Source organism: Salmo trutta, chromosome 15 (genome assembly GCF_901001165.1).
Source record: "Salmo trutta chromosome 15, fSalTru1.1, whole genome shotgun sequence".
Lineage (NCBI taxonomy): Eukaryota > Metazoa > Chordata > Actinopteri > Salmoniformes > Salmonidae > Salmo > Salmo trutta.
In genome coordinates this window covers 58,589,939-58,617,637 of record NC_042971.1, presented here as the reverse complement: position 1 = coordinate 58,617,637, position 27,699 = coordinate 58,589,939, and the positions used below count along the sequence as shown (strand labels likewise).

General features: G+C 42.9%; 1 protein-coding gene across 3 annotated transcripts in view; it reads right to left on the bottom strand.

The window, feature by feature from the left end:
- dym (dymeclin) overlaps positions 1-27,699 on the bottom strand; it is a 161,202-nt gene that overhangs the window by 60,058 nt on the left and 73,445 nt on the right. For all 3 annotated transcript variants that reach the window (XM_029692339.1, XM_029692338.1, XM_029692340.1), the window contains one exon: positions 2,098-2,203. In XM_029692339.1, the coding sequence (XP_029548199.1) occupies positions 2,098-2,203 (106 nt within the window). The remainder of the gene's footprint in view (positions 1-2,097; positions 2,204-27,699) is intronic.

Sequence of the window (27,699 nt, the reverse complement as noted above, 5' to 3'; positions counted from 1 at the left end):
AACTTTTGGCCACGACTGTAGATCAAATACAAGTAAGTTGATGAGATGCTGCTGCAGAATGGTGCAGAGAGAGACACAGAGAGAGAGAAACAGAACGAGAGAGAGAGACAGACAGACAGACAGACACAGACAGAGAGAGAGAGACACACAGAGACACAGAGAGAGAGAGAGACACAGAGAGAGAGAGAGACACACAGAGAGAGAGACACAGAGAGAGAGACAGAGAGAGAGAGAGAGAGAGAGAGAGAGAGAGAGAGAGAGAGAGAGAGAGAGAGAGAGACACACAGAGAGAGAGACAAAGAAGAGTTTCTCATGTGTTTGAATAACAACCTTCATGTTCAGACTGCAGGATTTACACCTTCCTAGCAACATCAATATAAAGACCTTATCAACGTTACTCAGAGAACATAATACTGGACACGAGATACCAACCAGGAACAACAATATCCCTGAGATCACAACTGCTTCTACGGAGACCAGGGTCATATTCATCAGGCACCAAACTGACTGAAACAGGGTACTACTTGAAATTAACCAATAACAAACGCTTGTTTTAGTTTTCTTTAGTTTTCTTTAGCTAATGAATACGACCCCGGCCAGCTTATTGTTGGAGCTTGGAGGAAACCTTCCATGATATAATTCACACAGACATACAGAAAACATGATATAATTAATACAGACGTTTACAAAACACTGTGTGACCAGGGAGGGTCATGTTTGGGGGAAGTGATATCATTGCCCGGAGGTTAATTCAGCTTCGACGACTCTAGACATAGCAATGGTCTTTTCCAGCCAGCGTGTGACACAGGGTGAAACACGGGGAGGGATAAGGGCCATGAAAGAGGCATCCAAACAAAAGAGAGGGCAGGGCGAGGGGCTCTTCCCTTATGCCTGTCTGTGTGGGGGGATAAAGAGAGGTCAGGGCGAGGGGCTCTTCCCTTATGCCTGTCTGTGTGGGGGGATAAAGAGAGGTCAGGGCGAGGGGCTCTTCCCTTATGCCTGTCTGTGTGGGGGGATAAAGAGAGGTCAGGGCGAGGGGCTCTTCCCTTATGCCTGTCTGTGTGGGGGGATAAAGAGAGGTCAGGGCGAGGGGCTCTTCCCTTATGCCTGTCTGTGTGGGGGGATAAAGAGAGGTCAGGGCGAGGGGCTCTTCCCTTATGCCTGTCTGTGTGGGGGGATAAAGAGAGGTCAGGGCGAGGGGCTCTTCCCTTATGCCTGTCTGTGTGGGGGGATAAAGAGAGGACAGGGCGAGGGGCTCTTCCCTTATGCCTGTCTGTGTGGGGGGATAAAGAGAGGTCAGGGCGAGGGGCTCTTCCCTTATGCCTGTCTGTGTGGGGGGGATAAAGAGAGGTCAGGGCGAGGGGCTCTTCCCTTATGCCTGTCTGTGTGGGGGGGATAAAGAGAGGTCAGGGCGAGGGGCTCTTCCCTTATGCCTGTCTGTGTGGGGGGATAGAGAGGTCAGGGCGAGGGGCTCTTCCCTTATGCCTGTCTGTGTGGGGGGATAAAGAGAGGTCAGGGCGAGGGGCTCTTTCCTTACGCCTGTCTGTGTGTGGGTGGGGGGGGGGGATAATCAGGCACACACCTCAGCTACTCCATCTCGTGTGCAGGGAGGAATCCTTGGGACCCCCCCCCGACGTCTGACGCACACCCTCCCCCCAGACACCCCCGCCCTCACCCATCCCCCCCAGACACACACACCCCCTGCCCTCACCCACCCCCCCAGACACACACACCCCCGCCCTGACCCACCCCCCCAGACACACACACCCCCGCCCTCACCCACCCCCCCCAGACACACACACCCCCGCCCTCACCCACCCCCGCCCTCACCCATCCCCCCCAGACACACACACACCCAGACACAAAGACACACACGGCACGCACCACGAATGCAGATGCGAACTCAGTGAGAGACAGTCAGACCTAGACACAAACCCAGACACTCAGATCCAGACATGGCTGGAGGTGCAGGCCCAGGGGATCAGTATTCACTTTGTGTGTGAGGTCAATTTGCCTAGTAGTCCCACCATTGAATGAAAAGATAACTGGGATAAGCCTAGATTTTTCACAGACCAAATCAGTAGCTGCAGTACTCACGTAGTCAGGCAGTACAGAGCTGTCGTCTGCCCCCCGGGGACCTCTCAGAGACTGGGTAGCCTGCTCCAAGACCTTGTTGTGCTTCTTGGACAGCAGTGCAAATAGACTGGAGGGAGAGAGGAAAAGGGGAGAGGAGAGGCAACAGGGGTATTTAGAGTCTTAACAGAGATCAGAGGATTCTGGTATCACATCCTGGTATCACAAGACTCGTATCACATCCTGGTATCACAAGACTGGCTGCACTATTAAGGGCATTATATTTGTCATACTCTTCAATCCACATAATCCAGACCAGGGATCATTATATTGTTTTTTTTGTGCAAAAAATTTAAAAAACACTTTTTTTTTTTTTTTAGCTTTGTCATTATGGGTATTGGGTGTAGATTGATGAGGGGGAAAAAGTCAAGGGGTCTGAATACTTTCAGAATGCACTGTATGTTGACTCCAATGCTTCACACAGTTGTGTCAAGTTGGCTGGATGTTCATTGGGTGGTGGAGCGTTCTTGATACAAACGGGAAATTATTGAGTGTGAAAAACCCAGCAGCTTTGCAGTTCTTGACACACTCAAACCAGTGCGCCAGGTACCTACTACCATACCCCGTTCAAAGGCACTTCAATATTTTGTCTTGCCTTTTCACCCTCTGAATGGTGGACATACATAATCCATGTCACAATTGTCTCAAGGCTTAAAAATCCTTATTTAACCTGTCTCCTCCCCTTCATCTACACTGATTGAAGTGGATTTAACAAGTGACATCAATAAGGGATCATAGATTTCACCTGGTCAGTCCTATGTCAAGGAAAGAGCAGGTGTTCCTAATGTTTTGTACAATCAGTGTTTATTGGCCAATGTTATGAACAGATCTAACAGACACATTTCAGTCTGAGAAAGACAGACGGCATCACAGAAGAGATCTCACACACAGACACATTTCAGTCTGAGAAAGACAGAGACAGCATCACAGAAGAGATCTCACACACAGACACATTTCAGTCTGAGAAAGACAGAGACAGCATCACAGAAGAGATCTCACACACAGACACATTTCAGTCTGAGAAAGACAGACAGCATCACAGAAGAGATTACACACACAGACACATTTCAGTCTGAGAAAGACAGAGACAGCATCACAGAAGAGATTACACACACAAACACTAGCGTTGTGTCTGATGCCTGATTGATGTCCGATTTACACAAACAGGGTCTTCTTCACAAAACAACACATTCCAAATATGCAGAGGAAATACTGCAATTTCTCAAGAGCTCAAATGGCACCCTATTCCCTATATAGTGCACTACTTTAGACCAGAGTCCCTATGGCACCCTATTCCCTATATATAGTCCACTAGTTTAGACCAGAGCCCTATGGCACCCAATTCCCTAAATAGTGCACTACTTTAGATCAGAGCCCTATGGCACCCGATTCCCTAAATAGTGCACTACTTTAGACCAGAGCCCTATGGCACCCGATTCCCTATATATAGTCCACTAGTTTAGACCAGAGCCCTATGGCACCCGATTCCCTATATATAGTCCACTAGTTTAGACCAGAGCCCTATGGCACCCGATTCCCTAAATAGTGCACTACTTTTCTTAGGGATAGGGTGCATATGGGACGCAGGAACAAGCTTCAGTTACGTACATGGATGGATTCTTCATGTGTACATGGATTCTGGAGATCATTCTCTACATGGTTCTATACAAACACCAATATATTTGTTTCTACCCATTAGCAGTCTCAACAAAATCATTCCAAACAGTGTGTGTGTGTGTGTGTGTGTGTGTGTGTCATTCCTAAGACATTATAACACAAACACAACCGGGGGAATAAACAGCAGACAAATGAGCCTCACAATACAAGTGAAGCTAAATAGAATAGAACATAATAGAATCAAATAAAGTGTTGTGTGAAATATGTAGAGGACCGTGATGGATTAACGGATGTAAAAGGACAGACTGCTGGCACTCAGAAGTGTGCAGATTGGCAAGGCAAGGTCGAAACAGACAAGCAAAAATCTGATCTATTTTCTTACTCTTAAGTGTTCCTGAAACCAGCTGTCCAATAACACTTTTTAGAGTTGCTGACAATGTGGGTTGCTGTCTGATACTACAAAGACTGACTGCTAAACCATGCAGCTAAGCCAAGCTCTCAGACTGACTATACATGCAGCTAAGCCAAGCTCTCAGACTGACTATACATGCAGCTAAACCAAGCTCTCAGACTGACTATACATGCAGCTAAGCCAAGCTCTCAGACTGACTATACATGCAGCTAAGCCAAGCTCTCAGACTGACTATACATGCAGCTAAACCAAGCTCTCAGACTGACTATACATGCAGCTAAGCCAAGCTCTCAGACTGACTATACATGCAGCTAAACCAAGCTCTCAGACTGACTATACATGCAGCTAAGCCAAGCTCTCAGACTGACTATACATGCAGCTAAACCAAGCTCTCAGACTGACTATACATGCAGCTAAGCCAAGCTCTCAGACTGACTATACATGCAGCTAAACCAAGCTCTCAGACTGACTATACATGCAGCTAAACCAAGCTCTCAGACTGACTATACATGCAGCTAAGCCAAGCTCTCAGACTGACTATACATGCAGCTAAACCAAGCTCTCAGACTGACTATACATGCAGCTAAACCAAGCTCTCAGACTGACTATACATGCAGCTAAACCAAGCTCTCAGACTGACTATACATGCAGCTAAACCAAGCTCTCAGACTGACTATACATGCAGCTAAACCAAGCTCTCAGACTGACTATACATGCAGCTAAACCAAGCTCTCAGACTGACTATACATGCAGCTAAACCAAGCTCTCAGACTGACTATACATACAGCTAAACCAAGCTTTCAGTTTTCTCCAAAACCATCAAATGTATTATTTATTTGGAACCAAAGTTGTCCTTTGATTTACCTTTGATTTACAGGTACACTAGAGTCTCTCTAGTACCCTTAAAGTAAGTATGTAGGTGACATACTTGATTTGAGCTGCTGTCTAGGGGACTCCTGTCAGACACAGACCGGCCTTCATCCCCCAAACCAATACCCATTAGAAGGCTTCAATGACAGCAGCATGTGAATAAGGGTTCAATCATATCCTGTGCTAAATGTCCTATATTGTACACATCTCTATGATCTATCTGGTTGATGGGATGGAATGATATGTCCGGAGCTTCTAGGAACTGACACCCCACAGGGCTCTGGTCAAAAGTAGTGCACTATTTAGAAGGGATGTAACGATTCACATCGGTCCCTGGTTCAGATGTTTAAAATAGGAGAGCATCGGTCTGCTGGATCTGTCAGAAATCAATTCAAACATTACGAATTGTAGAAATGACTTTCTTTCTACCTTCAGAAAATACCTCATGCATCCTCTTCTTCAGTGTGGAACTGCATGTCACTGTGGTGACAGTCATTGAACTAAAAGTAATTCCGTATGCCGAACAACCCAAGGCAATATCAGCAGCCTCGTAGCACGCTGACCAACAAGGTAGAGCTATTCCTGATTTTGCACATGTTCAATCCGAGTGTCAAAACTTCCCAAACGGTCTAAACCATTCGATTATGAGACAGGGGTGAAATCCAAAGTTGTGCTATATATTCATTGGCTGTGTCATATCTCATTTGTAAACATAAATATTGATATATTACTAGCGCTAACACTTAATTAGAGAACGACCAACAAAGACTTTATAGTGCAGATGCCAATACCAATTTTTGCGGGTCAAGGAGGCAATGGGCAATATTCAATATCATTCAATTAGAAAATGTTGATGACATTTCCCAGAGACAGCCATGCATTCATTAATGCTTCAATTTTCAAATGTTTTTCACCAATCTAACTACATAACATAATGGTATTAATTGTATTTGAATGGGAAATCTCTTGATACCCTGGGTAAATGAAGACAGCATAGACCTACTTACAATACAGGTGAATGCATATTAAACAGCATTGAGTTATTGAGCTTGTTTTGGCTGATCAGTGGAGTCTATGGTGCTACAGATGACAATCTGTTCGTCTTCCATTTGGGATTTATATTAGCCTACTGATCAACAACATTTGCATAGAGGCATCAGTCCAGGATGTCAGACCTGTAAGGAAGAACACCATATAGGCACTGATGTTAGTTTGAGAATATAGAAGAACATCTATTCAATGCAAATGGGTCCAACGTCATGATGTGTAGTATTGTTTAGTAACTTTCCGTGATCGGGAAAACAGATGTTTATTTTTTTAGCTGTCAGGACGCATTTCCAAAACAACTCATCTGCCAGGATGAAATTCAAATCAACTCAACTGGCGTTTCGTCTTTCTGTCTGGAAATGAGCGGGTTGTAACTTGATCGACTGCTCCAATAGGATAGAGCAAGGCTTTATCTCCGCTCCCTTTCAGATTACCTCACATCTCTCTCCATTTCTCACATCACTTGCTGCGGGTTACTACTGCTACTACGATAACTAGCTATGTCGATAACACTATCTACCAACACATAAATGTGTATAATATCTAACAAGGAGAGCGAGGGTAGGAAAACATATGAAACGACGATGAACGTTTTTGTCTGAATGACTCAAATCTGCCCATAGTTGGAGAAGTGAGAAAGCTCACACACGCACTGATCTACAAGCTTTTTTGGTCCATAAACATGAAGGAAGATTGTTAGGTCGCTTAACCTATTGCCAACCTTTATTTAGGTATTTTAAAACAATTCCTTTGTTCTCTATTACAACAATCATCTAATCCGACTATCAACATTACATGTATGAATGTGATTGCGGCTGGTCAGACCAGCACAGCAGTAAATAGATAACGTTACACAAAGTTAGATGTTGAAAATGATAACCAGCTAACGTTAGCTAGCTACTAGCTACCATCTGATATCTTAGCACCATGTTTATCTAGCCAGCTAGTGAGCATAGTAGCTAATATACCAGCTAGTGAGCATAGTAGCTAATATACCAGCTAGTGAGCATAGTAGCTAATATACCAGCTAGTGAGCATAGTAGCTAATATACCAGCTAGTGAGCATAGTAGCTAATATACCAGCTAGTGAGCATAGTAGCTAATATACCAGCTAGTGAGCATAGTTGCTAATATACCAGCTAGTGAGCATAGTAGCTAATATACCAGCTAGTGAGCATAGTTGCTAATATACCAGCTAGTGAGCATAGTAGCTAATATAGCTAGCTTGCTAACACCACAGATGATAGGGTTATTTATTGTAATCTTCGCTAACAGGTCACATAGCTATCTGCTTAGCTAGTTAGCTAATAGGTAGGGATGATACCAGTATCGTGGCAAGGAAACAAAACACGAAGTGGAATGAACTTCTTTAGGAAAACAGCCCTAATGTTGGAAACAAACATTATGTTGTCATCCAGAGTTACATGTAATTATTTTCCAAGCTACAACACACAATATTTTACCCACAGCTGGTTTTTAAAGGACCAACGAGTTTGGTCAGCTTCGTGTTTTCATGTTTGTCATAGAACAAATACTGTGATACCGGTATCGTCCCTGTCCTACTAGCTAGCGATCATTACGGTGTCATTTATAAGAAAATCAGTCCAGCTACGGCCATTACTGTGTCATTTATAAGAAAATCAGTCCAGCTACGGTCATTACTGTGTCATTTATAAGAAAATCAGTCCAGCTACGGCCATTACTGTGTCCTTTATAAGAAAATCAGTCCAGCTATGGTCATTACTGTGTCATTTATAAGAAAATCAGTCCAGCTACGGCCATTACTGTGTCATTTATAAAAATCAGTCCAGCTACGGCCATTACTGTGTCATTTATAAGAAAATCAGTTCAGCTACGGCCTTTACTGTGTCATTTATTAGAAAATCAGTCCAGCTACGGCCATTACTGTGTCATTTATAAGAAAATCAGTCCAGCTACGGCCATTACTGTGTCATTTATTAGAAAATCAGTCCAGCTACGGTCATTACTGTGTCATTTATAAGAAAATCAGTCCAGCTACGGCCATTACTGTGTCATTTATAAGAAAATCAGTCCAGCTACGGCCATTACTGTGTCATTTATAAGAAAATCAGTCCAGCTACGGCCATTACTGTGTCATTTATAAGAAAATCAGTCCAGCTACGGCCATTACTGTGTCATTTATAAGAAAATCAGTCCAGCTACGGCCATTACTGTGTATTTATAAGAAAATCAGTTCAGCTACGGTCATTACTGTGTCATTTATAAGAAAATCAGTCCAGCTACGGCCATTACTGTGTAATTTATAAGAAAATCAGTTCAGCTACGGTCATTACTGTGTCATTTATAAGAAAATCAGTCCAGCTACGGTCATTACTGTGTCATTTATAAGAAAATCAGTGAACCTTTTTTGTGGGATAGACATAAGGCAATTCTAGGTCTTGTGGAATATCTTGGTTAAACTATCTACAATTCAATGGAATTGTAACCCTCTGCATGCGCAGTGCACTCTTCCCTCACATGCGCAGTGCACTCTTCCCTCACATGCGCAGTGCACTCTTCCCTCACATGCGCAGTGCACTCTTCCATCACATGCGCAGTGCACTCTTCCATCACATGCGCAGTGCACTCTTCCATCACATGCGCAGTGCACTCTTCCATCACATGCGCAGTGCACTCTTCCCTCACATGCGCAGTGCACTCTTCCATCACATGCGCAGTGCACTCTTCCATCACATGCGCAGTGCACTCTTCCATCACATGCGCAGTGCACTCTTCCATCACATGCGCAGTGCACTCTTCCATCACATGCGCAGTGCATTCTTCCATCACATGCACAGTGCATTCTTCCATCACATGTACAGCTGATTCTCGAAGATCTTGCACACTAATGAGATGCTATTGAGCCCACACTACTACACTGTCTGAGCCAAGGACCACACGCTTCCTGGTAAGTTTTGTTTACAATGCTGGGTGGGGTGAATATATTTTATATGACATACATTATTTTTTGTTAACTAGTAAATAGTAGCCTACAGCAAAGTGTGTTTAAATCATTTCTAACTTGTTAACAATTTCTGCTAGTTAGTTTTTGCTACCATGTGGGTTTTAGCAGGCTTGAGCCATGGGAAGTTCCCCAAAATGTGCAACCTTAGTCATTTATAAGAAAACCAGTCTAGCAACATTCATTACTGTAATGTTATTTATAAGCAGCCAGTTTCAACTGGTACACTATCGGCGCACAGCCACCATTTAATCAAACAACAATGTTTTCTGGCTACATTCCTGTAACCGCTGTCTTTGAACTGTACCTCAACAGACTGTGCTCAGCCTGGACCACAGAACAGATATCATCACATCAATTCAGCCCAGGCTCCTCATGCTGTCCACCGTATGCCCCATACACATGACAAATACAGTGTCCCAAATGGCACCTTATTTACAATACAGTGCACTAGTTCCCCCTATGGGCCCTGGTAAAAAGTAGTGCACTACTTCCCCCCTATGGGCCCTGTTCAAAAGTAGAGCACTAAGCCCCCCCCCAGGAACAGCAGATGGTTTCTGAAGCAATAATAACACACAGAGTGGAGTAAACGGTCATGTGGGAACACATAGCTCAACACAGGCAGGAGCAAGGTACAGTAGGAACACACACACACAGGCTAGATGATACACCCCTCAACATTCAATGAGTCCTACACTACACTGGCACACACACACTTTATTAACAATATTACTTTAAAATGGTGTAAGCAATTTTGTTGCTGGAATTTGACCGAGGTTAGAAGATGGTGAAATGGGTGACATATATGAAGAAAATAGTCAAATAGGTTCATAAAATGTACTGTAGTGTACAGCAACTAACGAGACAAAAGCTGCTGCTGATTATCGTGTTAGATGAACGTTCCCTCTCCTCAACACTAACTCATTAAGTCTGCCTGGTGAGAACAGTCTGGAACAGAAGTGGAGTAGATTGGAATTCCTTCCTGTTATTAGGCAGCAGCTGACCTGACTAATCCTCTTAGGACCCACCATGGTTCAAATCAAATCGAACAAAATGGAGTCTAACATTACTCGACAGGGACGATGACGACCAACATTTCTGTAAATGTGCCAGATTCAGCAAACCTGCTAAATCAACTGGATTCCTTTACCATATGATGACACACTGTTTCTGTTTGGGTTGGATTTCTGGGCATTTTCATTCAGCATTTAACAACATGGGTACGCGTATTTCCAAACATAGACATACCCTGGGTGGGTACTATGACTGAGATCTGAGCACGCTCTGATGCTCTGTGCTCTTTGAAACCCAATACAATGAAGAGGGGGGAAAAAACATCCTTTGTTATGTGCTCTCTGCGTGTCTGTTTATAAAAGTGATGGAACGGAGGGGCACATTTTGTTACTAATTGACCGACAGGACAGAGCCAAGCCGGGCGCTAGCTGCCATAGGCTATTGTTTTGGCATCATTGGCATGGCAGCCTGTTCCATTGGTCATGTTTAGTCTAGACAGTGCCTGGAAGCTGTGTCAGGTTGACCTACTGAAAATGGACGTGCGTGCGTGCGCACACACACACACACACACACACACACACACACACACACACACACACGTACGTACAGGCGCCGACACACACACAAGGGCGTACAGGCAAACGCAAACATACACACAGTCACACGCACGAACAGGTGCACGTGCGCACATCCCCACATTCATCAGCAGACTCCGATACAACAAGACCAAATGAGAATCTCCCAAACTGTTGCACAAAGAAACTAGCCAGATAAATGCAGTACTCAGAGACGTACACCTGTGCCACATGTCAGCACCATTCATCCAATGCAGGTCACCAAGGCCGTTTATCATTGGCTTTATGCGGTATGATTGAGCTACTGAAAGGTGTATTGAGATATGATTACCAGTGCTGGCAAAGAGGCCTGGGTCCGGGTCTGTCTGTAGGGTAACTTGGACTCTATGGGGTCTTTTGTAGACATGCTATTACTGAGACTGAGTGAGGCACACCTGGTGATCCCCACAAAGACTCTCTGCCATACTGACTGATTGCAACCCTTCAGCCTAGTCCATAGCTCTGACAGACATGGATTTTTTATTTTTTCAAGGGGTGGATCAGCTTTAATATCACCCCACTCCTCCGCTCTCTCCACTGGCTTCCAGTTGAAGCTCGCATCCGCTACAAGACCATGGTGCTTGCCTACGGAGCTGTGAGGGGAACAGCACCTCCGTACCTTCAGGCTCTGATCAGGCCCTACACCCAAACAAGGGCACTGCGTTCATCCACCTCTGGCCTGCTGGCCCCCCTACCTCTGAGGAAGCACAGTTCCCGCTCAGCCCAGTCAAAACTGTTCGCTGCTCTGGCACCCCTATGGTGGAACAAGCTCCCTCACGACGCCAGGACAGCGGAGTCAATCACCACCTTCTGGAGACACCTGAAACCCCACCTCTTTAAGGAATACCTAGGATAGGATAAAGTATTCCTTCTAACCCCCCCCCCCCCCAAAAAAAGATATAGATGTACTATTGTAAAGTGGTTGTTCCACTGGATATCATAAGGTGAATGCACCAATTTGTAAGTCGCTCTGGATAACAGCGTCTGCTAAATGACTTAAATGTAAATGTAAATTGTTGCTTCCATCAATGTAATTGTCTGCATCGTTTCCAATCCCCCATATATTTTTTGGGTAAAAATACAGTTAGGTTGGAGTCAACCACTCCACAAATTTCTTGTTACCAAACTATAGTTTTGGCAAGTCGGTTAGGACATCTTTGTGCATGACAAGTAATTTTTCCAACAATTGCTTACAGACTGATTATTTCACTTATAATTCACTTTATCACAATTCCAGTGGGTCAGAAGTTTACATACACTAAGTTGACTGTGCCTTTAAACAGCTTGGAAAATTCCAGAAAATGATGTCATGGATTTAGAAGCTTCTGATAGGGTAATTGACATTTCAGTCAATTGGAGGTGTACCTGTGGATGTATTTCAAGGCCTACCTTCAAACTCAGTGTCTCTTTGCTTGGAATTATGGGAAAATCAAAAGAAATCAGCCAAGACCTCAGAAATAAAATTGTAGGCCTCCAAAAGTCTGGTTCATCCTTGGGAGCAATTTCCAAAAGCCTGAAGGTACCACGTTCATCTGTACAAACAATAGTACGCAAGTATAAACACCATGGGACCACACAGCCGTCATACCGCTCAGGGAGGAGACACATTCTGTCTCCTAGAGATGAACGTACTTTGGTGCGAAAAGTGCAAATCAATCCTAGAACAACAGCAAAGGACCTTGTGAAGATGCTGGAGGAAACCGGTACAAAAGTATCTATATCCACAGTGAAACGAGTCCTATATCGACATAACCTGAAAGGCCGCTCAGCAAGGAAGAAGCCACTGCTCCAAAACCGCCTTAAAAAAGACAGACTACGGTTTGCAACTACACATGGGGACAAAGATCGTACTTTTTTGGTCTGATGAAACAAAAATAGAACTGTTTGGCCATAATGCCCATCGTTATGTTTGGAGGAAAAAGGGGGAGGCGTGCAAGCAGAAGAACACCATCCCAACCGTGAAGCACGAGGGTGGCAGCATCATGTTGTGGGGGTGCTTTGCTGCAGGAGGGACTGGTGCACTTCACAAAATAGATAGCTTCATGAGGAGGGAAATGTTGTGGATATATTGAAGCACCAATGACCCCAAGCATACTTCCAAAGTTATGGCAAAATGGCTTAAGGACAACAAAGTCAAGGTATTAGAGTGGCCATTACAAAGCCCTGACCTCAAGCCTATAGAAAATTTGTGGGCAGAACTGAAAAAGTGTGTGCGAGCAAGGAGGCCTACAAACCTGACTCAGTTACACCAGCTCTGTCAGGAGGAATGGGCCAAAATTCACCCAACTTATTTTGGGAAGCTTGTGGAAGGCTACCTGAAACATTTGACCCAAGTTAAACAATTTAAAGGCAATGCTACCAAATACTAATTGAGTGTATGTAAACTTCTGTGATGAAAGAAATAAAAGCTGAAATAAATTATTCTCTCTACTATTATTCTGACATTTCATATTCTTAAAATAAAGTGGTGATCCTAACTGACCTAAAACAGGAAATTTTTACTAGGATTAAATGTCAGGAATTGTGAAACTGAGTTTAAATGTATTTGGCTAAGGTTTATGTAAACTTCCGACTTCAACTGTATATATCCACATACATACATATATATACACACATACATACCCATATCCACATACAGTTGAAATTTCACAACATTTCTTAACCTATATACATTTTACAAACCCTGTATGTTTTACATTTATTATCTTGTTATTAGTCCCACCCTTCAGCTCCATTCAACCCCTCCCATCTCTCTCTTAACACCATCCATTTTGGATTTCGATTTTTCAACTGTGCTGTGATGCTTCACAAAAGTGCTGAACCTTGCTATTCTCATAGCTTCTACAGATTGTAAATTAAAGATAAACCTTTTTGACCAAGAACGAGCTACATATGGACAGTCCCAAAATAAATGATCTAATGACTCTGCCTCTTCGCAGCAAAATCTGCAGAGCTGGGAAGATTGTATATACAACATTCTACTGGTTGCAAGAATTTCGTATAATCATTTAAATAAAAAAAATTGAAGTTTTGAATCCGGCGTTGTTTTGCATATCAATTCATAAACCATGTGCCATGGAATCGGTACATCATGGCTTTGCATGATATAACATATGCTTTGTAGAAAGTATTGCATTAGGGAAAGAGTGCCATTTTGGATGAAACCCAGGAGTCCAGTCCCCTATGCAGGCCTTACCCAGCGTTAGAGCTCTGCCACCCGACCCAGGAGTCCAGTCCCCTATGCAGCCCTTACCCAGCGTTAGGGCTCTGCCACCCGACCCAGGAGTCCAGTCCCCTATGCAGGCCTTACCCAGCGTTAGGGCTCTGCCACCCGACCCGGGAGTCCAGTCCCCTATGCAGGCCTTACCCAGCGTTAGAACTCTGCCACCCGACCCGGGAGTCCAGTCCCCTATGCAGGCCTTACCCAGCGTTAGAACTCTGCTGTCCGACCCGAGGCCAACGGGCCCTGATATTATACATTGGGTTAGGGCCGGGTAGGGCCATTTGTTTTCAAAATAATAGTACTTCCTGGATGTATTTTCGCCTGCCATATCAGTTCTGTTATACTCACAGACATTATTTTAACAGTTTTGGAAACTTTAGAGTGTTTTCTATCCAAATCTAACAATTATATGCATATCCTAGCCTCTGGGCCTGAGTAGCAGGCAGTTTAATTTGTGCACGCTTTTCATCCAAAATTCCGAATGCTGCCCCCTACTCTAGTGACGTTAACCTTGAAGCATAGGATTAGTCAGGTTTAACCTGGATGCATAGAACTAGAGTCTGGTTTAACCTGGAAGCATAGGACTAGTCTCGTTTAACCTGGATGCATAGGACTCATCTGGTTTAACCTTGAAGCATAACACTGTAGCTTAACCTTGAAGCATAACACTGTAGCTTAACCTGGAAGCATAGAGAATGAATAAGCAAGTGCAAAAGCTCCTCCCTTCGTGCGTTGCCCGCAGTGACCAGCCAGTGTTTGAGGCTACTGCACCTGGAGCGAGAGAAATACACTACGGTTAAAAAGTTTGGGGTCCCTTAGAAATGTCCATGTTTTTGAAAGAAAAGCTAATTTTTAGTCCATTAAAATAACATCAAATGGATCAGAAATACAGTGTAGACATAGTTAATGTTGTAAATTACTATTGTAGCTGGAAACGGATGATTTTTAATGGAATATCTACAGAGGCGTACAGAGGTCCATTATCAGCAACCATCACTCCTGTGTTCCAATGGCACGTTGTGTTAGCTAATCCAAGTTTATAATTTTAAAAGGCTAATTGATCATTATAAAACCCTTTTGCAATTATGTTAACACAGCTGAAAAATGTTGTTCTGATTAAAGAAGCAATAAAACTGGCCATCTTTAGACTAGTTGAGTATCTGGAGCACCAGCATTTGTGGGTTCGATTACAGGCTCAAAATGGCCAGAAACAAAGAACTTTCTTTTGAAACTCGTCAGTCTATTCTTGTTCTGAGAAATGAAGGCTATTCCATGCGAGAAATTGCCAAGAAACTGAAGATCTCATTCAACACTGTGTACTACTCCCTTCACAGAACAGCGCAAACTGGCTCTAACCAGAATAGAAAGAGGATTGGGAGGCCCCGGTGCACAACTGAGCAAGAGGACACGTACATTAGAGTGTCTAGTTTGAGAAACATATGCCTCACAAGTCCTCAACTGGCAGCTTCATTAAATAGTACCTGCAAAACAACAGTCTCAACGTCAACAGTGAAGAGGCGACTCCGGGATGCTGGCCTTTAGGCAGAGTTGCAAAGAAAAAGCCATAACTCAGACTGGCCAAAATAAAATATTAACATGGGCAAAATAACACAGACACTGGACAGAGGAAGATTGGAAAAAAGTGTTATGGACAGACTAATCTAAGTTTGAGGTGTTCGGATCACAAAGAAGAACATTCGTGCAATGCCATGCCATACCCTGTGGATGGCGCTTAATTGGAGCCAATTTCCTCCTACAACAGGACAATGACCCAAAGCACAGCTCCAAACTATGCAAGAATTATTTAGGGAAGAAGTAGTCAGCTGGTATTCTATCTATAATGGAGTGGACAGCACAGTCACCGGATCTCAAACCTATTGAGCTGTTGTGGGAGCAGCTTGACCAGTATTGTATGTAACAAGTGCCCATCAAGCCAATCCAACTTGTGGGACGTGCTTCAGGAAGCATGGTGTGAAATCTCTTCAGATTACCTCAACAAATTGACAACTAGAATGCCAAAGGTCTGCAAGGCTGTAATTGCTGCAAATGGAAGATTCTTTGATGAAAACTAAGTTTGAAGGACAATTATTATTTCAATTAAAAATCATTATTTATAACCTTGTCAACGTCTTGACTATATTTCTTATTCATTTTGCAACTCATTTCATGTATGTTTTCATGGAAAACAAGGACATTTCTAAGTGACACCAAACTTTTGAACGGTATTATGCATATTGGACAGAACAGCATCTCCTCATGTGGAGGCTGTCGCACCTGAAAGACAAGGGCAACAGAGGAGAGGGGAAAAAAGGAAAAAAATATATATATTTTGTCTGTTTTTTGTTTGATAAGTGTTTTTCTGGAAAAGAGCTTAGAATATGTTGTTAAAAAGGGTGGCATAGTAAAAGAGGTGAAAAGGCAGCAAATTTGGGTTTTTCATTTGTAATATTACAGCCACAGTGACTGAGGTAGTCAAATGCATATTATAATAAACTCTTATATAGAGTTGAAGTCAGAATTTTACATACTTCTTCGCCAAATACATTTAAACTCAGTTTTTCACAATTCCTGACATTTAATCCCAATAAAAATTCCCTGTCTGAGGTCAGTTAAGATCACCACTTTACTTTAAGAATGTGAAATGTCAGAATAATAGTATCGAGAATGATTTATTTCAGCTTTTATTTCTTTCATCACATTCCCAGTGGGTCAGAAGTTTACTTTGACACAGTGAATTATAAATGAAATAATCTGTCTGTAAACAATTGTTGGAAAAATTACTTGTCATGCACAAAGTAGATGTCCTAACCAGACTTGCCAAAACTATAGATTGTTAACAAGAAATTTGTGTAGTGGTTGAAAAACAGGTTTTAATGACTCCAACCTAAGTGTATGTAAACTTCCGACTTCAACTGTATGTGATTGACCCAACTAAACTAGGCTCAGCAGACAGAAAATCCACTCCTTCTCTGTCGCGCTAACATTGACATTAGCCTTGAGCATGCAGTAAAATCATTGGTATACATGGGTGCATCAATGCTTTGCCCATGGATTGGAGTTGTAGACAGACTTAACATGCTCTTAGAATTTCCACAATAAGGTTATAATATTTGTTTGGGAAAACTACAGTGTAGCGTGATGGTGAAAGGAGGCTTGGTGGTTGTTTGCAAAGCGCCTGAGATGCAGATATGAAGACAGTGTGAGGTATTATACAATGATAATAACATGCGTGCCTCCTTTCATCACAAGCGCCACACGTTCCTCGAACCAAATGACCCACAGGCAAATCCATCTGCGAGCTATTGACACATTCATGTCACTGCCCTTCTGGGAAGTAATAGAGAGATGAAGAAGGGAGTGTTTACTAACGTAGTGGAAAGCCCTTTCACCCTCTGCTGCCTCTGAATATATGGACCTAAAAAGTGATTTTTCTTTTAAGTGTGAATTAATAACAAAAAATCCCTGACAGAAAATGTGCAAATCTGACATTTGGAAATTCCCCTGAGAGCAAAATCCTGAATGTACTACATTACCTTCCCCACCCACCACTACATCCCTAAACAGCCAAAATCCTAAATGTACTACATTACCTTCCCCACCACTAAATCCCTAAACAGTGAAGACATGGACAATAGTGTCAGCAGGCTACTGTCTTAGTCATCATAAAACACGGTGGATTGTGTGTGTCCGCCTACGGAAAGAGTATTTCTGTTTCCACTTCCCCGTGGTCACGCAACAGCTTGAAATAATCCTGAAAGAATTGATGAGAGGAAGAGGAGTGCTCGTGTGGTCGTTCTGGTTAGCTGTCCCGTGACAGTGAGCGAGCATGGCCAGGAAGAGTGTGTTCCTAGCCAGGGTCCATCCGGTAAACTGGGCTGTGTGCTGGGTCAGTGACTCACTGGTCTGGCCCATCACAGTCTCATTCTTTCATACAGTTAAGTCTCCTAACCACAGAGAGCAGAGGAGAATCCTGTCCAAGCGTGAATCCTCCTTCCTTTCAACAGCTTGGAACCATTAGTGTTACCATCACTGACTGACTAACTGAGTGCTTCACAGCTGGAGAGTGGCCGCGAGACGTGATAATGTCTTTATTCAGAGCCAACCACAGACTGACAGCCAGTCTAGTGGTCTAACATGGAGGTATCATGAAGAATAGAGCGACAGCATTTCAAAGGCTGGACGACATTCTGATGCTACAGTGCAGAGATCTCAATGCTTAGGCTACTGCATGTATAAATGGAAAGATAAATATTTCACAAACTATGACTAATGTCTGTCTAATGACCAACTCGATTACATAATCAGGGTGGATTAAGTGTTTGAGTGAGTGTGTTTGTTTGTGTGCTTAGAGCTACCAAGGCAATCTGGAATATGTTGTTGTGTATCAAGTCATCAGGGCATTTAGCCTCTTAAAATGTAGGGTCCCCTTGATATAAATGTTTAATTCAATGTCGTCTAAAATGAAAACGGTCGCCACCCACCCGTGAATACAGGGTGTCTCCTGAAAGCTGGGGATCTTGGCTTTCTTCCCGTACCACACAATCTTTGGTGTGACTTAGTACCATATATGAGCATACGGCCATAGAAGGGCAGGCCACACCCACGAGCCCATTTCAAGATGGCTGCGACTCACAGTCCATTAGTGTGGAAAAGATAAAGCTATGTAAATCTTGAACAATGTTGATATGTGATTAAAGCATAGACTCCACAGATAATGATATGTTGTTTGATCGGCCTGTGACCTACCATTATCGATTCACAGCCCAGTGTCAAGAAGTCCAATTTATACTTTGTTTTCACTAAACAACAAACATCTTACAAGGTAAGCTTCCATGTGGTCTGTGTTTGAGCTAGAGCTACAGTGGGGCAAAAAAGTATTTAGTCAGCCACCAATTGTGCAAGTTCTCCCACTTAAAAAGATGAGAGAGGCCTGTAATTTTCATCATAGGTACACCTCAACTATGACAGACAAAATGAGAAGAAAAAAAATCCAGAAAATCACATTGTAGGATTTTTAATGAATTTATTTGCAAATTATGGTGGAAAATAAGTATTTGGTCAATAACAAAAGTTTCTCTCAATACTTTGTTATATACCCTTTGTTGGCAATGACACAGGTCAAATGTTTTCTGTAAGTCTTCACAAGGTTTTCACACACTGTTGCTGGTATTTTGGCCCATTCCTCCATGCAGATCTCCTCTAGAGCAGTGATGTTTTGGGGCTGTCGCTGGGCAACACGGACTTTCAACTCCCTCCAAAGATTTTCTATGGGGTTGAGATCTGGAGACTGGCTAGGCCACTCCAGGACCTTGAAATGCTTCTTACGAAGCCACTCCTTCGTTGCCCGGGCGGTGTGTTTGGGATCATTGTCATGCTGAAAGACCCAGCCACGTTTCATCTTCAATGCCCTTGCTGATGGAAGGAGGTTTTCACTCAAAATCTCACGATACATGGCCCCATTCATTCTTTCCTTTACACGGATCAGTCGTCCTGGTCCCTTTGCAGAAAAACAGCCCCAAAGCATGATGTTTCCACCCCCATGCTTCACAGAGGTATGGTGTTCTTTGGATGCAACTCAGCATTCTTTGTCCTCCAAACACGACGAGTTGAGTTTACCAAAAAGTTATATTTTGGTTTCATCTGACCATATGACATTCTCCCAATCCTCTTCTGCATCATCCAAATGCTCTCTAGCAAACTTCAGACGGGCCTGGACATGTACTGGCTTAAGCAGGGGGACACATCTGGCACTGCAGGATTTGAGTCCCTGGCGGCGTAGTGTGTTACTGATGGTAGGCTTTGTTACTTTGGTCCCAGCTCTCTGCAGGTCATTCAGTAGGTACCCCGTGTGGTTCTGGGATTTTTGCTCACCGTTCTTGTGATCATTTTGACCCCACGGGGTGAGATCTTGCGTGGAGCCCCAGATCGAGGGAGATTATCAGTGGTCTTGTATGTCTTCCATTTCCTAATAATTGCTCCCACAGTTGATTTCTTCAAACCAAGCTGCTTACCTATTGCAGATTCAGTCTTCCCAGCCTGGTGCAGGTCTACAATTTTGTTTCTGGTGTCCTTTGACAGCTCTTTGGTCTTGGCCATAGTGGAGTTTGGAGTGTGACTGAGGTTGTGGACAGGTGTCTTTTATACTGATAACAAGTTCAAACAGGTGCCATTAATACAGGTAACGAGTGGAGGTCAGAGGAGCCTCTTAAAGAAGAAGTTACAGGTCTGTGAGAGCCAGAAATCTTGCTTGTTTGTAGGTGACCAAATACTTATTTTCCACCATAATTTGCAAATAAATTCATAAAACATCCTACAATGTGATTTTCTGGAATTTTTTTGCTCATTTTGTCTGTCATAGTTGACGTGTACCTATGATGGAAATTACAGGCCTCTCTCATCTTTTTAAGTGGGAGAACTTGCACAATTGGTGGCTGACTAGATACTTTTTTGCCCCACTGTACATGGTGTCAAATTAATCGTTAGGTTCTTACAAACAAAAGTAGCCTAGTGTCAATGTTCTCCGATAATGTATGGCTGAACTAGCACATCAAATGTCCAGCCAGTGACTACATCTTTGAGCACAAAGTGTTGTTTTTATCTTTCGACTGAGGAGTGGGTAAAATGAAAGATGGACAGTCGTGTAGCCAATAAGATAAGCTTTCCAGTCATATCAGATGACCTGGGTGGGACTTGTGTAGGACAGAGTAGCTCTTTAGCGTAATGCAAACAGTTGCTACCGGTATTTAGAAAGGACGCGCTCAGAACGCATCATAGTATTTTGAACGGATTCTTTCAGCGCTTTGGCATAAAAATGGCTTATCAGGGATGTAAAAAGAAAGTGAAAAGCCAAGAAAACTACCCAACGGGGGTAAATTGATGGCAAATGCCAGGAATACCAAGGAAGAGGCTTTGGAGGAAAATCTTAGTGAGTCAGACACAGATGCTGGGAGCTACCTATGACTCAGGTGGATACTTTTTTTCCCTCTAAGGATTAATTAGTATATATATATACACATTTATTTTTTCCCACCTTTATTTAACCAGGTAGGCCTGTTGAGAACAAGTTCTCATTTACAACTGCGACCTGGCCAAGATAAAGCAAAGCAGTGCGACAAAAACAACAAACGTACAAACAATCGTACAGTCAATAACACAATAGAAAAATCTGTATACAGTGTGTGCAAATGAAGTAAGGAGGTAAGGCAATAAATAGGCCAATAAGGGCAAAGTAATTACAATTTAGCAATTTACACTGGAGTGATATATGTGCAGATGAGGATGTGCAAGTAGAAATACTGGTGTGCAAAAGTGCATAAAAAAAAAATGTGGGGATGAGGTAGGTAGTTGGTTGGATGGGCTATTTACAGATGGGCTGTGTACAGCTGCAGCGATCGGTAACCTGCTCTGACAGCTGACGCTTAAAGTTAGTGAGGGAGATATAAGTCTCCAACTTCAGTGATTTTTGCAATTCGTTCCAGTCATTGACAGCCGAGAACTGGAAGGAAAGGCGGCTAAAGGAGGTGTTGGCATTGGGGATGACCAGTGGAATATACCTGCTGGAGCGTGTGCTACGGGTGGGTGCTGCTATGGTGACCAGTGAGCTGAGATAAGGCGGAGCTTTACCTAGCAAAGACTTATAGATGACCTGGAGCCAGTGGGTTTAATGACGAATATGTAGCGAGAACCAGCCAACGAGAGCATACAGGTCGCAGTGGTGGGTGGTATATGGGGCTTTTGTGACAAAACGGATGACACTGTGATAGACTGTATCCAATTTGCTGAGTAGTGTTGGAGGCAATTTTGTTAATGACATAGCCGAAGTCAAGGATCGGTAGGATAGTCAGTTTTACGAGGGTATGTTTGGCAGCATGAGTAAAGGAGGCTTTGTTGCGAAATAGAAAGCCAATTCTAGATTTAACTTTGGATTGGAGATGCTTAATGTGAGTCTGGAAGGAGAGTTTACAGACTAGCCACACACCTAGGTATTTGTAGTTGTCCACATATTCTAAGTCAGAACCGTCCAGAGTAGTGATGCTAGTCGGGCAGGCAAGCTGCGATCGGTTGAAGAGCATGCATTTAGTTTTACTAACATTTAAGAGCAGTTGGAGGCCACGGAAGAAGTGTTGTATGGCGTTGAGGCTCGTTTGGAGGTTTGTTAACACAGTGTCCAAAGAAGGGCCAGATGTATACAGAATGGTGTCGTCTGCGTAGAGGTGGATCAAAGAATCACCCGCAGCAAGAGCGAGTGTATATTCAAAAGTATGTGGACACCTTCAAATTAGTGGATTCGGCTATTTCAGCTACACCCGTTGCTGACAGATGTATAAAAATCGAGCACCATGCAAACATTGGCAGTAGAATGGACTTGCTGCTTCGTAACTTTCAACGTGGCACCGTAATAGGATGACACCATTCCAACAAGTTAGTTCGTCAAATTTCTGCCCTGCTAGAGCTGCCCCGGACAACTCTAAGTGCTGTTATTGTGAAGTGGAAACGTCTAGGAGCAACAACGGCTCAGCCGCGAAGTGGTAGGCCACACAAGCTCACAGAACGGAACCACCAAGTGCTGAAGCGTGTAGTGTTTAAAAAAAATCTGTCCTCGGTTGCAACACTCACTACCGAGATCCAAACTGCCTCTGGAAGTCGGGAACTTCATGAAATGAGTGTCCATGGCCGCGCAGCTGCACACAAGAGAACGCTACCTGCTTGAATGCATAGTGCCAACTGTAAAGTTTGGTGGAGGAGGAATAATGTTCTGGGGCTGTTTTTCATGGTTCGGGCTAGGTCCCTTAGTTCCAGTGAAGGGAAACGTTGCGAGCTACTAATATTTTTCTAGCTTTCAAATTGGCACATTCGTCTCTCCTGGAACTTTTCCCCGGGTCCTTAGTGTACAAGTCTTTGTCAACATACCTGGTAAAATAATGTTTAATAAATAACTTTGAGGGCCCTATAAAATCAGATTTTTTTTCTCCCAAATTCTGTTTTATATCTTCTGAGTTTAACGTTTTCTGGTTTTAGATTTGTTTAGTTTTTCACTCAAAACTACAATTATTGATAGAGTTCTGAGTCCATTCTAATGCTTAAATCACATCAGAAGTCAATTTCTTTGTGCAATTCCCTTGTTCTGCATCCTGTTGAATGTGGAATGAGGGAGAGCTCGGTTAGTTTTTTTTGGAAAGTTTGTTGTTTTGGAAAGTTTTGAAAGTCTATTGAAACAATTAGGTTGCTTGCTAGCTATCTTTTGAGTTTGGATCCCGTGTCGCGGTTGGCATCAGTTGCTGGGACCGCTACGATCTGTCCAGTGATCCTGCTGACCAAGGCCAGGTCAGAGGAGCTGCTTGGCGTATTTATTTATTTTATTTAACCTTTATTTAACTAGGCAAGCCAGTTAAGAACAAACTCTTATTTACAACGACGGCCTACCAAGGCTAAAACCTAACGCGAATGACGCTGGGCCACTTGTGCTCCGCCCTAGGGGACCCCCAATCATGGCCGGTTGTGATACAGCCTGGAATCAAACCAGGGTCTGTAGTGACGCCACTAGCACTGAGATGCAGCGTCTTAGGCCACTGCAGCACTCGGGAGCCCTAGCTGCTAGCTAGCTGCCTATCAAGCTAGCAGGGGTGTGAGGGCTTGAACGCAGCCCGTGACGCGGTTAGCCATTGTGGCTGAGAACGCGGATTGTCCCGGGCTTGTGGCTGTCTAGATCCCTGCTGTTTGTTGTTTCCCATCTTCCCTGCAACCTGCCCTGTCTGGAACTGCAAGGAGTAACAGCGTAACCTACGTAGCTACCATGACAAACACCAAAGCCAGCAGGTGTACCATTGAGGACAGTGGTGTCTCTCCATGACAGGTGAAGCGTCTTTTAAATGAACAAAAATAGTTCTACCATCAGATACAATAACAAGAAAATAGCTTCAATTGTTGTGTCCAAATACTGGTGGAGTCAACTAATAATAGAATGAGAGGTCCAGGACCTGAAGACAAGTTCGCAGTTCTCCCAGGGTCAGGCCGGTGAGATTAAACAGTAGAACGGCAAGATGACAGCAATCTGTAAGTTACTGAGAGAGGACATCAGTTCTGTATGTGAATCCATGATAACAATGACAGAGAAATTGGATTATCTGGAGGGACAATCAAGGCAGAACAACATTGTTGTGGTCGGAATTCCGGAATCTCCACGAGACCTGGATGGAGTCTGAGGACAAAGTGAGGGAAATTATCTCAGAGATAATTTCAGGTCCACGAGACCTGAAATATGCACCACAAGAAGATTGAGGTGGAGCGTGCCCACAGGACTGGAAAACCTACCACCGGCCCAGGTGACAGACCCAGGTGACAGGCCCAGGCCGATAGTGGTCAAGTTCCTGAGGTTCAATGACAAGTTAGCTGTTCTGGAAAGAGCAAAGAACTTGAGAGGAACAAACATATTCCTCAATGAGGACTATCCTGAAGTTGTGTGCCATAAGAGGAAATAGGTTATCCCTACCATGAAAGCTGCCAGAGCACGTGGGGACATTGCTTACATCCAGTATGACTGTCTCATTGTCCACCTTCCCTCCTGGAAGGGATGAGAGAGCCAAGCCTATGGGTTCCTAGCTTCAACCCTGCAGCACACACAAACACATTTACACACACCAACTGAGTAATGGACTGCTGAATGTATATTTTTTTATCTTGCTTTGTTTGCTCTTTTCCATATTATGTCTATCTCTGATAAGCTACCCAGGAAAGGCCTGAAAATAGACCATATTAATATAGGTAGCCTTAGAAATAAGGTTCATGAAATCAATAACATCAGACAACATTCATATATTAGCCATTTCTGAGATTCACAAATGTAATTCATTTGATGATACAGCAGTAGCAATATAAGGATATAACATCTATAGAAGCGACAGGAACACTTATGGGGGAGGTGTTGCTGTATATATATTCAGAGCTATAACCCTGTAATGCTTAGAGAATATGTTATGTCAAGTGTTATTGAAGTGTTGTGGTTGCAAGTTCACCTGGCACATCTAAAGCCTTTTCTTTTGGGGTGTTGCTATAGGCCACCAAGTGTTAACACTCAGTATCTAAATAATATGTGTGAAATGCTTGACTGTTTACATTACATAGACTGAGAGGTTTACTTTCTTGGGGACCTGAATATTGACTGGTTATCATCAAGAAGAAGCTTTTCACTGTAACCAGTGCCTGTAATCTGGTTCAGGTTATTAATCAACCTACCAGGGTGTTTACAAACACTACAGGAGATAATCCACATGTATTGATCATATTTTTCCTAATATTGTAGAACTTAGTTCTAAAGCTGTATCCGTACCAAGTGATAGTGATCACAATATAGTGAGCAAAAGGAGTGGCCAGTAAGTCTGACTGCCCATCGGACTGGCTGATTTACGGCAAATTCAGAAATGATGTGACTAAACTCAACAAAAAGAAGAAGAATTATTATGAAGCTAAGATCACTGACATAAAGAAAGATGGGGGAAAAAAACTTGAGTACGTAAAATTAAATTATGGGCAGAAAAACTAATTCAACTCCATCTTTCATTGAATCAGATGGCGTATTAAATCACAAAAACATTTGATGTTGAGAAATATTTTAAAGATGTATTGTTATCGATCAATAATGACAAACCTCTTGGCATTGGCAAACTTAGATGGAAAGTTATTGAGGATGGTAGCTGACTCTGTCATATCTATAATCTGAGCCTAGAGGAAGTCTTTGTCCTCCGGCCGGGAGGGAAGCCAGTCATTTCGCTACCCAAGAGTGGTTGAGCAGTCTTTACTGGTTCTAACAGCAGACCAATCAGCTTGCTGCAAACAGTTGGAAAAATTGTGTTTGACCAAATACAATACCATTACTCTGTAAACAAATTAACAACAGACTTTCTACATGCTTATAGAGAAGGACACTCAACATGTACTGTACTGACACAAATGACTGTCGATTGGTTGAAAGAAATTGATAATAAGAAGATTGTGGGAGCTGTACTGTTAGATTTCAGTGCAGCCTTTGACATTATTCACCATAACCTGTTGTTGAGAAAACGTATGTGTTATGACTTTTCAACCTCAGCTCTGAATCCACGATATGGCAATCTAATAGAATTGAGGGTTTTCTTTAATGGAAGCTTCTCTAATGTCAAACATGTAAAGTGTGGTGTACTGCAGGGCAGCTCTCTAGGCCCTCTACTCTTTCCTATTTTTACCAATGACCTGCCACTGGCATTAAACAAAGCATGTGTGTCAATGTATGATGATGATTCAACCATATATGCATCAGCAACCACATATAATGAAGTTACTGAAACCCTTAAAGAGTTGCAGTCTCTTTTGGAATGGGTGGCCAGTAAAAAAATGGTCCTGAACATCTCTAAAATGAAGAGCATTGCATTTGGTACAAATCATTCCCTAAGTTCAAGACCTCAGCTGAATCTGGTAGTGAATGGTGTGGCTGTTGAACAAGTTGAGGAGACTAACTTGGTGTTACCTTAGATTGTAATCTTTCATGGTCAAAACATATAGATTCAACGGTTGTAAAGATGAGTTGAAGTATGTCCGCAATAACGAGATGCTCTGTTTTTTTGACACCACACTCCACAAAGCAAGTCCTGCAGGCTCTAGTTTAATCTTATCTTGATATATATGTTCAAGTGCAGCAAAGAAAGACCTAGTTAAGCTGCAGCTGGCCCAGAACAGTGGCACATCTTGCTCTTCGTTGTAATCAGAGGGCTGATACTAATACTATGCATGCCAGTCTCTCTTGGCTGAGAGGAAAGACTGACTGAGTCACTTCTTGTTTTTATTAGAAACAATGTGTTGGAAATTCATTATTTTTTGCATAGTCAACTTACACACAGCACTGATACACACACTTACTCCACCCACCAGACATGCCACCAGGGGTCTTTTCACAATCCCCCCGGTCCAGAACAAATTCAAGCAAATGTAAAGTATTATACAGAGCCATTAGTGCATGAAACTCCCTTCCATTTTATATAGGGCAAGTGAACAGCAAACCTGGTTTCAAAAATGAATAAAGCAACACCTTTCGGCACAACGCATAGATGCATACACACACACACACTACACGTTAAAATTTGTAAATGTATTTCAAATGTAAAGACTTTTGTCTGTAATGTCTTTTTCGTTATGTGTTTAGTCCCCAGTAAGACTAGCTGGATCCCCCGTGGCGTCGGCTAATGGGGATTCTAATCAATGCCCCCCAAAATCTGTCCCTTTAATTGTGCATCTAGCGAGTGAGCAATGTGCTGGTCTAGCAATGGTTCTGTACTGCTGATGCTCAAATCATGGCAAAGTTCTCAAATAACCAATAATAGATACAAATGATATACAGTGCATTCGGAAAGTATTCAGACCTCTTCCCCTTTTCCACATCTAAAATTGATTAAATTAAATGTTTTCCTCATCAACCTACACACAATATCCCATAATGACAGAGAGAAAACAGGTTTCAGAAATGTTTATTACAAATAAAAAAACAGAAATAATTAAGTATTCAGACCCTTTGCTATGAGATTAGAATTTGAGCTCAGGCGCATCCTGTTTCCATTGATCATCCTTGAGATGTTTTCACAACTTGATGGAGTCCACCTGTGGTAAATTAAATTGATTGCACATGATTTGTAAAGGCACACACCTCTCTATATAAGGTCCCACAGTTGACAGTGCATGTTAGAGCAAAAACCAAGCTATGAGGTCGAAGGAATTGTCCGTAGACCTCCGAGAGAGGATTGTGTCGAGGCACAGATCTGGG